Below are 13,115 nucleotides of genomic sequence, written 5' to 3' on the forward strand. Positions count from 1 at the left end.
AAGCAGGCTCCAGGCTCCAAGCTGTCAGCATGGAGCCCGATGCGGGACCTGAACCCACGGACCATGAGATCATGACCTGAACTGAAGTCAGATGCTTAACTGACCGAGCCACCCAGGCACCCCTATTTTGTATATTTCTTCAGTCTCCTACTGAATTATTGAGTTATTTACTAATTTATGGCCCGTCATCAACACCATAGTGTCCATATAGTCCTAACACCTTGATCTTGTTCATGGCTATGTCCTGACCTACTAGACCAGTGCCTTATACATGGTGGATGCTCAATAAAACCTTGAGAACACGTGGTTCATGCAGTCATCTCAATAAATATGAGAAGGTCACACAAAATAAATCAGTAGTCTTCAAAGTGGGATACCAGCTACAAAAAGAATTTCCAAGGTGTGCACATTGAGAATTTAAGGAAATAGATTTTTAGACCCTTGATTTCTGAATGTCTTATCATGATCAGAGAATTCTTAACAGGCTTTTCTTTTCTACCTCCACTTTCTCAGTTTCTCTTCTCCCACTCTGAAAAGGAAACTTAACCTCTCACCCATCCTTTATCTGACAATCATGGATTGCCCAGAGTGGACAAATCTCCAAGTGTCAAACCAGTGGATAACTGAAATGTTTGTGCTAGTGTTCACAAGATGAGTAATCATAGACTTTGGGTAACAGATCTTTTGGAAATCCAAGTGACTTAAATTTTGTTTATCAAAGCAATGATAGCAGGAAGAATCAAGCTAATGGTGGATAGAGCTTTGAAATTAAGCTTTTTTGAAGCTTAATAATAGCTTACTAAAGAATTTTTGGCATATAACTTGTAAGGAGCTAAAAAAAGCTGTGTGATCTACTATCTGTGTATTATCTATCTATCTATCTATCTATCTATCTATCTATCTATCTATCTATCATCTGTCTATCATCTACCTGATGCCTAATCTTCCAACTTTTACATCTACCTATTGATACAAATAAGATCTTTCAGTGTTTACATTTTTCAAAATAAAAACTGGGGAAAAAAGTTGATGCTGACTTTCACCTCGTTCCAGTAAAAAGTAGTATTTATCTAAACTAGTAGAAAGAAGGGATGGGATTCCTGGGTGGCTCAGTCGGTTAAGCGGCGACTTCAGCTCAGGTCATGATCTCATAGTCCATGAGTCTGAGCCCCACATTGGGCTCTGTGCTGACAGCTCAGAGCCTGGAGCCTGCTTTGGATTCTGTGTCTCCCTCTGCCCCTCCCCTGCTAATACTCTGTCTCTCTCTGTCTCAAAAATAAGTAAAAAAAAAAAAAACAAAACAAAAACATTAAAAAAATTTTTTTTTAAAGAAAGAGGGGCGCCTGGGTGGCTCAGTTGGTTGGGCGGCCGACTTGGGCTCAAGTCATGATCTCGCAGTTTGTGAGTTCGAGCCCCATGTCAGCTCTGTGCTGACAGCTCAGAGCCTGGAGCCTACTTCAGATTCTGTGTCTCCCTCTCTCTCTACTCCCCTGCTCATGCTCTGTGTCTCTCTGTCTCTTAATAATAAATAAACATTAAAAAAATTAAAAAATAAAATAAACTAGTAGAAAGGAAGCACAATCTATTTACTAACAAGATGCATTTACAGTAAAACAAAGTTATTTTTGGTTGATAATTATTTGTCATGTTTGACAATACTTTTATGCATCTTTAATCAATTTTGTTCCAAATATTGCAATGATGGCTCCATCTTGAATATGTTGTTAAACATTTAGAGCTTTATGTTCATGGAGATTTTACAATAAATCACAATATATATCCATCTTTTGTTACAGGCAAATATGATAGAACGATCAATAATAGACTTTTAAACATAAAAATATATTACATTAAGATTTAATTTTGTGGGGAGGGTGGAATAAAAACTTAAACTGGTGGAATAAAAATTTAAAGAGAAAAAAACGATGTAATGTTTCTAATTGCTTTTTTAAAAAGCTTTTCATATTTATTAAATGAATAATTGCCATTATTATCTATTCAGATTGAATTGAAAAACTAAATTGTAATTTTTACATGTCAATTTTTATAATACACCAGTAATCATATCTTTTTATTATGTACATTTATGATGAAATATTTTATTTTTCCGTTTTAAATAGTGTTAGGAAAACCACACCCTCAAAATTCAAAAAAGTTTGAAGATCACTCCTAAAACGTGATATAAGGCTTCAAACATTACCTGACACAGACCACACCAATCGTTCCGTTTTTCCACAATTCCTAGATATTACATTTTCATGAATATATGCTTTCTCCATCATTCAGCATGATAATCTTCGTATTCTTTTTATCTTTGTCCTTAAGGATCCCCCGTAGCTCAATAACCCATCACTTCACTACATGGGAACTGACCACCAAATTGCTGCTACCTTCATATATAAACATAGTATTTGCATTTGGTTTCTTTTTGTAGTTCCTAGCTCCAGTCTGAAATTCCCCATCTCTTGGGGCGCCTGGGTGGCTCAGTCGGTTAAGTGCCCAACTTGGGCTCAGGTCATGATCTTACCATTCATGGGTTCGAGCCCTGCATCAGGCTCTGTGCTGACAGCTCAGAGCCTGGTGCCTGCTTTGGATTCTGTGTCTCCCTCTCTCTCTGCCCCACCCCTGCTCACACTCCATCTCTCTCTCTGTGTCAAAAATAAATAAACATTAAAAAAAATTTTTTTAATGAAATTCCCCATCTCTTGAGCTATACTGCCCATGTTACACATATGATTTGATATGTTAGGCATATATTTCCTCCATTCCCTGGGTTTCTTTTTCATTTTATTGATCGTGTCTTTTACAATATAACAGTTTTTAATTTTGATGAAGTTCCATTTATCTTTTTTGCTTTTGGTGTCATGTCTAAGAAATTATTGCCTAACCTAAGGTCATGAGGATTTACACCTGTGTTTTCTTCTAAAGGTTTTATGGTTTTAGCTCCTACATTTACCTAATTGATCCATTTTAATTTACTTTTTTGTAGGATGTCTATTAGGTCCATTCAGCCTAAAGCATGGTTCAATTCCAAATTTTTTTAACTGATTTGCTCTCTCAATGACCTATCCATTGCTGAAAATGGGGGTACTGAAGTGCCCTGTTGTCATAATCTTGTCTATTTCTCCCTTCTGACATGTTAATATTTGCTTAATACATTTAGGTCCTCCAACGTTGGTTGTATATATATTTATAATTATTATATCTTCTTGATGTACTGACACCTTTACCATTATATAACGACCTTCTATGTCTCTTACTACCAGTTTTGGCCAACAGCCTATGCCCCCACTTTCTTTTGGTTTCCACTTGCATGAAATGTCTTCTTCCATCCCTTCACTTTGAGCATATATGTGTTCTTAAAGCTGAAGTGGGTCTCTGGGAGGCAGCATACAGTTGGGTCTGGTTTTTTATAAACCTCTAGCTATTTCGTGCCTTTTGATTGGGTAATTAAAACCATTTATCTTTAGAGTGATCATTGATATGCAAAAACTTACTACTGCCATCTTATTGATTGCTTTCTGGTTGTTTTGTATTTCCATTGCTCCTTTTTTCCCCTCTGTTTCTAACTACTTTTGTAAGTTGCTGATTTGCCCTGGTGGTGTGGTCTGTTCTCCCCCTTCTCCCTCCTTTTTTTATCCTTTATGAACCTACTTTAGATGTTTGCTTTGTGGTTTTCTTGAGGCTTACATAAAACCTCTCATAGATAAAACAGTCCATTTTATGATGATAGGAACTTAATCTGCATTCACCTATAAAGTCTCCTCCCTTTTTCTCCTCCCCTTTTGTATTTTTGATGTCACAATGTACCTTTTATGCTGTGAATTCATTAGCAAATTATAGTAACTATAGTTATTTTTAACACTCTTTTTCTTTAACCTGTATACTTTAGTTAAGTGGTTCATATACCACCCTATTATAAAATTAAGAGTTTTCTATATCTGACTAACATTTTCCAACTTTAGCAGTGGGCTGAGTACTGTCATATGTTGTCATGTTGCTGGATTAGCATCTTTTCATTTCAGTTTGGAGAACTCCTATCAGAAGCACTTCTTGCAAGGCAGGTCTAGTGGTGAAGAACTTCCTCACCTTTTGTTTGTCTGGGGAAGTCTTTATTTCCACCTCATATTTTGTCGCGGCCGGTGCGACAAACACCGAGGTCAGGGTCCCGAGGGTAGGGGAATGCAAGAAAAAAAGAGAGAAGAGAAAGTTTGGGAACAGGAGGGTCCCCTGGGCTGATGGCCCAAGTGACGGCTTTATTGTTGCTGTACACAATCTTTTACAACATAAGACTCTTACGGATCAGGTCATTCTAAGAATAATCAGGTTTCACATAATCACTGCCAACCAAAACATTTAGTTCTGTGTTTCTTGTGAATTTTCTAGACGGGTCACAACAAGACCTTGTTGATAAGATTGCTAGCAAAACACAATTCCCATGTTTGTTTCTATCTGACTTGGGATAGAAAAAGGGAGGTAGTATTACTGCCAACACCTGCAGACCACAGGCTTCAGGAATTAACTTTCTCAGCCTTGACAAGGCTTTCGTATGCCCTTGAAAGTGGGGGAATAGGAGGGGGAACCACCGGGTTGGCTAAGTCAACAGGGAACTTTTGCTCGACCGGGTCTCAGCCTGGCGCCGGGGGCCCGGCCTCCCACATGAATGGGAGGGGGAACCACCGGGTTGGCTGAGTCAACAGGGAACATTGCTGGACCCGGTCTCAGTCTGGCACCGGGGCCTGGCCCCCCACAATATCTGAAGGACAATTTTGCCAGATATTCTTGGCAGGCGATTTTAAACCTTTCATCACTTTGCTTATGTCACTCTACTGTCCCCTTAGGGATTCTGCTGAGAAATCTGCTGACAGCCTAATGGGGTTTCCTTTGTAGGTTACACTCCTCACTTACTGGATGCCTTTTGGGATTTTCTTTGTATCTTTGATTTTGAATAGTTTTATTATATTATGTTTTGGAGGTCTTTTGGCCTTGAGACAATAGGGCAATCTATTTATTAGCTTTGTGAATTTGGATGTCTAAGTCTTTCCCCAGGTTGGGCAGTTTTCAACTATTATTTCTTTAAATAAGATTTCTGTCCCCTTCTCCCTCTCTTCTCTCTCTAGATTCCCGATTATTCCAACATTTCCCCTTTGATTCAGTCCCATAGAATGTGTAAGCCTTCTTCACTTTATTCTTTATTCTTTGTTCTCTTCTGTGTTCAAAATTCCTATCCCCTAAGTCACTTATAATATCTTCCATCTGCTCTCTTCTCAAAAAGATGTTCTCTGTTATATTCTTCACTTAATTCATTGAATTCTTTAGCTCCAGAATTTCTATTTGGGTCTTTTTTAGGGTCTACCTCTTTGACAAAGAGTTCATTTTGTTCCTGTATTTTTTTTCCCTGAGATCATTGAACTGTCTTACTAAGTTTTCTTTAGCTCATTAAGTGTCTTCAAAACAGCTATTTTGAATTCTTTATCAACTCAATTGCAGTATTCTCTAACTTGGAGCTCAGCTGTTGGAGAATTATGGATATCTTATGGTGATGGCCTATTTATTTGATTCTTCACGTTCCTACATTTTTGCACCGTTGCTTTCACATGTGAAGCAGCAGAAACCTCCTTAAATCTCTACTGGTGGTCTTCCCATGTGGTATTCCTCCTTGGTGTCAGTTTACCTGGTGTTTCCTAGGTTGTGTACGGGTAGACCAGCACCACTCTTCTTGTTCCGTCTTGTGACAGGATTTTTAAGCTTTTATTGTTTTCTCTTGTTAGAACTCACCAGTGTAGCTGCTGGAAACCTCCCTTTAAATTCCAGAAGGTGGCACTGCTGCTCCAGTTTGTGGCTTCTCCTTGCCCAAAGACCTGGGTAGGAACTGCTGTGGCTCCCGTGAGCCACACAAAGATCTGGCTGTGGGGGGTGGGAAGGGGGGTTGTGGGCTTAGCACTGGGTGCACATGGGTGCGGGCGGACCAGGAGAGTCTCCAGTGGGATACTCCCAGAGGTTTGTAGGCAGACTTCCTAGCAGAAGCTGCTTTCTCTATAGCGTTTTAATATTCTTATCTGCTTTCTTCCACGTCTCTCCCCCCAACCCCACCTCCGGCATGGGGTTCTTTTCTCAGTACTCTGGGTTCTTCTGAAGAGAAACAAGTTTCTCCAGCCACAACCCATACAACTAGGGTAACTGGGCACTAACTCACTGCTTTCCACCCAATGCCCCCAACGCTGGACAACTTAGCCCTGTGCAGTATCACCCTAGGTGATTCTGGTAAAATTCCCCTCCACTGTGTCCAAACTGATATCCTTCCCACTCTGCTGCTGTGCTAAGCCCAGGCAGTTGTTTTGTGGTTTTTTGTTTGTTTGTTTTGTAATGCAAGTGCTTGAGTTAAGCTTTGATTGCTGAGGCATCCACTTCAAAGAGGCAGCCAATTCAACAAAGGCTATCTCTAATAAACACATTGCCAGCCACGGAGCTAGAAAAAGAGCCCCTCCCCCCCCTCTTCAATGAGTTTCCTTTGTTTCAGAGATTTTGGTTGAATTTGAAAACTAACCAGTTGGGACACTAGTTTTTTCTCTTCCCGTGCTTTAAATTCCTGCTCTTATGTTTTAAATTCACCTAGTTAGACCATAATACCCTAGGCCCCAATAAAAGCAGAACCCCAGAACCCTGTGTGCACTCTCTCTATCAAAGACTTTGCTATGCAGCCTCAGGTGTGCTATGTAATTTCCATGCTCTATAAGTAATGAAACTTTATTTTTTCAAAGTTTCCTGATGGTTATTGCTGAAGGGCACCTTGCAATCATAACCACAAGGGCTCGTCCAACCACAACACCAGCAACTGATAGGCTGAGACTGGCACACAATGCAACACACCTTCAGGTAGGCTGGATTTCTACAAATTCTCTACAGATTGGTTTGCAATTTGTAGACTATCATATAAATGACATTGATCTTAGCAGTGATTTTTTAAATAGGACACCAAAAGAACAAGGAACAAAAACAAAAATTAACAAGTGGGATTATATCAAACTTAAAAGGTTCTGCATGGCAAAAGAAACTATCAACAAAATGAAAAAGGCAACCTACAGAATGGAAGAAAATATTTGCAAACCATATATCAGAAAAGGGGTTAAGATCCAAAATATATAAATAATGCATACGACTCAAATGACAGAAAAACAAACAATCTAATTTTAAAATAGAGAGGGGAATTAAATAGACATTTTTCCAAAGAAGACATCCAAATGGCCAACAGACCCATGAAGATGCTCAAGATTATTAATCATCAGGGAACTACAAATCAAAACCACAGTGAGATATAACCTCACACTTGTTGGAATGGCTGTCATCAGGAAGACAAGAAATAACAAATGTTGACATTAACAACTCAGGCAACAACAGATGTTGGCAAGGATGCGGAGAAAGAGGATCTCTTTTGCACTGCTGGTGGGAATGCAAACTGGTGCAGCCACTCTGGAAAAGAGTACGGAGGTTCCTCAAAAAACTAAAAATAGAACGACCCTACGACCCAGCAATTGCACTACTAGGCATTTATCCACGGGATACAGGTGTCCTGTTTCGAAGGGACACATGCACCCCCATGTTTATAGCAGCACTATCAACAATAGCCAAAGGATGGAAAGAGCCCAAATGTCCATCGATGGATGAATGGATAAAGAAGATGTGGTAAATAATTTGACAATAAATTATATTCATAAAAAAAGATGTGATACACACACACACACACACACACACACACTATGGAATATTACTCAGCAATCAAAAAAGAATGAAATCTTGCCACTTGCAACAATGTGGATGGAACTAGAGTGTGTATTATGCTAAGCAAAGTAAGTCATTCAGAGAAAGACAAGTATCGTAGGACTTCACTCATATGTGGATTTAAGACACAAAACGGATGAACATAAGGAAAGGGGAGCAAAAATAATATAAAAACAGAGAGGGAGACAAACCATAAGAGACTCTTAAATACAGCACACAAACTGAGAGTTGCTGGCAGGGTGTCTGGTGGGGGGAAGGGCTAAACAAGTGAGGGGTATTAATTAAGGAGGGCACTTGTTAGGATGAGCACTGGGTGTTATACGTAAGTGATGAATCACTAAATTCTATTCCTGAACTTATTATTGCACTATATGTTAACTAACTTGGATTTCAATTTTTTAAAAATTAAAAAAAAAAAGATCAATGATGTCTTCCAGTCCTTTTGAAAGTTGCTTGTGTTACTGCCAAGTAATCACCTTCTCAGTAACCCTCCCTCCCAAACTCTTACATACCTTCTGATAAATTCCAAAGTGCTTAGTACGTGTGGTTTTACTTTTGTTGGGAATTAACGAAGAGTTTTGCATCGGGGAGGATGGATATGGTGCAAGTAAGAATTAGCAAATGAAGACAGAGAATTCTGAAAGCCGGTGTATCCTAAGAATGTAAACATCTGGAACCCGCAGAGATTTGAAGAATCCTAGACTTTCAAAAGCCATGCAATTGATGTAAGTCTGGGACAGTTTTATCACATCTTTCCTGTTAATCAGGAAAACCCCGTAAGATGATATCTGAATTAAACAATAAAGGTATTTTTGTTCTATTAAGGAAAAAATTATAAATGGTATACATGTTTTCAGATGTTTTCTTTAGACAGTAGTAATGCCACTGGTTATTTCCTTTCTTGTGTTTGGTTTTTATTTCCTGATTCTTGTAAATAATGCACACGCTATACAAGAAAACTATTTTTCAACGTTCATTTATTTTTGAGACAGAGAGAGACAGAGCATGAACAGGGGAGGGGCAGAGAGAGAGGGAGACACAGAATCCGAAGCAGGCTCCAGGCTCTGAGCTGGCAGCACAGAGCCCGACGCGGGGCTCGAACTCACAGACTGTGAGAGCATGACCTGAGCCGAAGTCGGACGCTTAACCGACTGAGCCACCCAGGCGCCCCAAGAAAACTATTTTTCAAATCTATTTTTAATTGACATAAAAAGAAAAACTTTTTAACTCTTGCAAACAAACACACCTCCCTGGCTGACCCATTTAAATAATCAAATAATTTACTCTCCTAACTCTTCGACTCGACAGAGCATGATAGGTGAGTTATCCAGAAATATATTACACTCATGTCTTTTTATAAGAAGTACATTAAAAATGTTGTACTTTTCCTAAGAAACATCATGTTCTTGATTCATCCCATCTTGCACATGGGAACACGTACTTTTTTAGCCCTAAGGGAGTCTGGGGAAAGGAAGACTCTCTATGGAATCAATCTAGAAGATCATGTTCATAGACTCTCTGGCAGCAGGGGACAGAAAAGACACACACGCGTGCACGCACACGTGGCCACACACACGCGTGCACACATGCAAGCACACACACAGTATTGAAGTAGGAGTATGGAGACACCACTTTTTCTAAGATGCAGTCTTAATGTTACCTGTGGGACAAAAGAATGTGAATTTTCTAATCACGGAATTGTCAAATCAACTTATCAGCCCCACTTTGTTTATATTTCTGTCTCTAACCAGAAGAGAGTCCGTGATCTACTTCAATAGCTCTCTCGCCAATAACTAGGGCTCCTATGTTCTTCTTCTTTTAGTCCTTTAATTCCTTGGACACCACAATCCTACATTAACGCAATTAATGTTGTGTACATTTCTGAATTTAGATAGACAAGTGTTGCCGGTGGCATTACACAAACACATACGTTGATACTACCATAAATTCATGGAGATCACTCTCAATTAGTTCATCTACACTGTCCAGATGCTATCATATCAAATGCTTACAGCCAGAGCCTGAGTGAGAGACTGTTAAGTTAAGGGATGAGCTTAGAGATGGTTTAGAGATGGCATAATCTCCAGAAGCTTATTCTGTCAATATCAGTGCCCTGGTTGGGATCTAAAATGAGTTTCCATGATTCAAAACTATTTATTGATTGATCTTACAGACGAACATGACTAAAAGCAATTCAAAGGAAAGTCTTATCTTTCAAACGAGTTATAATGCAAGAGAAATCAAAGCCTGGGTAACAAAATCATTCGTGTAATTTCCTATACCTGCACTAATAGGAAATGTGTTGCTAAAGTAGCACATCCCCCAGAAGAAGTCTCCCCCAACCTCCTCCAAGAGACAGCCACTGAGATCCATGGAGAAAGGGAATCTTCCCAGAGAACAGAACGGAAAAAATACAAATCGAAGAATTCTCTATGTTGGCAGGAGAGAAACCCTTGCTATTGTCCATCAGGACAATGCTATATTGCTGTGTTATCTCTGTCTTTTCTCCCCCTTTCTGCTGTTTCTAGATGAAATTTTATTGTAGTCATCCTATTATTCCTCTATCATTGTATATTGCTTGTCTGTGAGTCATTAAATATATCCAGGATGTGAGGATGAAAGTGGGCTGCCATTTGGACAGACTGAAGTGATAGACACAACGCCCAGAGATGCTACACTTAGCTGAATGCTGCAAATGGAGAATGCTTCATTGTTTGTATTCTTTTATTCATAACTAGATGTGAGCACATGTCTACCTTGGTCTAACAGGGCAGACAGCCAAAGTACAGAAAGCACAGATTATTCCCACCAGTAGTCTACAGCCGACAGAAAGCATCAGATAAGATGGGGTAGAACATGCCGTGTCTCTGAATTCCACGTGGGGGAAAAGTGCGTAACCTCAAATTTCCTGTGCCCGCCCACATGGTATGAAGTCCACAGTTCAGAAGTTTGGGAACACACTTCGTATCATGCCATCCGTTCTAGTCTGGTGCATAAGAATCCAAGTCTCTGAGGAAGGTGACACGGTGTGCAATCCACTGGACAAAGAGCTTTGGCTGCCACCTCCTGTGGCAAGCCTGGCCATGAAGCTCCTCCTGATCATTGCAATTCTGCTGTTCCAGAAGTCCTCAGGTAATCCAGAGCTTTCCAGGGACTCACCCAAATCAACAATGGGATGGAGTATTTCTAAGAACCAAGGGAATTTCATAAGTCATGGCAGGAGAAGATAGGCCCCCTTGGGAACTCACCAGAAATTCCTCACCAGAAATTCCCTCTCCCTGATGCCTTCTACCATGGTACTGTTCTTTAAAAAAAAAAAAAAAAGTATTGACAGAACTGAAAAGAAGCCATAATTTCCTCTGGGAAGGTGTCATTATAGAAAGGAGTGAGCCCATATCTAGGAATGCCCCTATTTATTAGGATACAGTTTTTACTCTGCCACCTAGCTCCAATATATATTTTAGTCTACAGTGTGTGGATAGTGGAAGAAGCACAAACTTTGGAGTCAGGTGTGAGAAATATGCCTTCAATATCTACTGGCTGGTCAACTTTGGATAAATGGTAAAGGCTCTCTGAGCTTCAGTTCCCTCATTGTGGAGATAATGACACCTGGATCATAGGGGCTTTATTAAATAACATTTGTAAAACATCCAGCGTAAGGCTTGGCCCATACTAAGAACGTAAAAATTCATTTTCTTTCCTCTTTCAAAACCAGATCTTTTATATTTGGCTCTTACTATAGGATTAGAAGTGGTCCGTCCCCAGCCCCTCAAACTCCTAAGAATCAAAGGAATTCTGGAATCTGGGGTTGGAGGCAGCATCTTTGTTTTCAGTCTTCATCTTCTGGCGTCTATCTCAGGGGATTATATAAGTCCAGAAGCCAAAATCTGAACATCTTAACTCTGTAGATCACTAAAAGTATTTAGGTTCACTAAAGAAAAGGCTCTATATCAAGGTGAGCAAAGTCTGGGACTGAACATTGGAGAAACTCTCGCTCTAGAGGTAGAAGAGGAATGAGGACTCAGAGAGGAGTAAAACAAGTTCAAGATTAGTATGATGACATAGAAGTCAAAGGAAGACCTGCACTGGCAAAAATGTGCAATGCTGAGAATCGGGGAGGAGTATTACTGAGGGGAAAAAAACACCTGACTGAACAACATGACAGTCTTTCTTGATCATGGTAGGGAGTATGAACCCAAGAACACAGTCTGACTCAGACATCAATACAGAGTAACAAATACTATTCTCTGGGCATTACAGGTGGGGCAGTGGTAGAGAAGTGGTGCCCTGCGGCACCCAAACAGTGGCAGATGTGCTGAGGTTCCCAGATGGAGTAATAGTTCCATACCCTGCAATCAAAGCTTCCGTTCCTTTATTTTCCCAACAAGAGCTGATGCTTTGGGGGGGGGTCCATTGGATGTTGGATGGAAGCCCAAAACCCAGGAGGAAATAAATATGAGTGATCAGTTAGACATAAACACTGAGGTTTACCTTCTTGGAGCATCCTCCATAGGATATTATGAGTATATGCCTGCAGGTTTTCCATACACCTAATCCCTACAAACATCCTCTGTCTTCCCCATGACCAAAGTTGCCTTTTAGTCTCAAACACTGATCTTGGCCTATTGTTCTTTATATGCACAGTAACTGAACAACTTAAGAGATGCTGGGGTGAATATATACGAGGATATTGCAGGAAAATATGCAAAATAAGTGAAATACGTGAAGTACTATGTGAGAATGGGAGATACTGTTGCCTCAATATCGTGGAATTGGAAGCACGTAAAAAAATTACAAAGCCACCTCGTCCAAAGCCAAGGACATATGCAGTGGCTTTCCCTCAAGATTATGATATAAACATAGAAAATTATTCAAGACCCAAGGCAAACTCTACATGAATCAAGCACAATTTTCTGTTCCTTTACTTCTCAACCTATTCTAATAAAGTAAGCTGAAGAGGTCCACATCTTCTTCCTTCTGATTCCTTGACACCTCCCCCCCCAGAATGACCTTACAGTAGATTCTAATAAAGCTCATTGCCAGTTTTCTGACTTGTTTGTTCTTTAATCAGAGATCGAACACTCAATACACCAAGTGATGAACTGATAAGGACAACTCAGAACCTCTCCCTTGAAAGGGGATATAACCAGCACATAAAAAAACTATAGCAAGAAACTCAAGGAAGTTGTCATGGAATTCAGGAGAGGGAAAGGTGAAGCCAAGTATTCAGGGAAAATCGCAAGTGAATTTAAGATTAAACTGGTGCCTTATAAAATGTGTATGATTTCAACCGGTAAGTGTTAGTGAGAAGGCAATTTGCATGAACAGAACAAAAT

The 13,115-nt window shown here is 39.8% G+C and overlaps 1 protein-coding gene across 1 annotated transcript; it reads left to right on the forward strand.

The window, feature by feature from the left end:
- Positions 1-10,748: 10,748 nt before the first annotated feature.
- On the forward strand, positions 10,749-12,738 carry DEFB127 (defensin beta 127). The gene is made up of 2 exons (XM_015084184.3): positions 10,749-10,911; positions 12,424-12,738. Exons 1-2 carry the CDS (start codon positions 10,749-10,751, stop codon positions 12,675-12,677), a joined length of 417 nt encoding a protein of 138 aa, XP_014939670.2. The 3' UTR covers positions 12,678-12,738.
- The last annotated feature ends 377 nt before the right edge of the window (positions 12,739-13,115 follow it).

Source organism: Acinonyx jubatus, chromosome A3 (genome assembly GCF_027475565.1).
Source record: "Acinonyx jubatus isolate Ajub_Pintada_27869175 chromosome A3, VMU_Ajub_asm_v1.0, whole genome shotgun sequence".
In the NCBI taxonomy this organism is placed as follows: Eukaryota; Metazoa; Chordata; class Mammalia; order Carnivora; family Felidae; genus Acinonyx; species Acinonyx jubatus.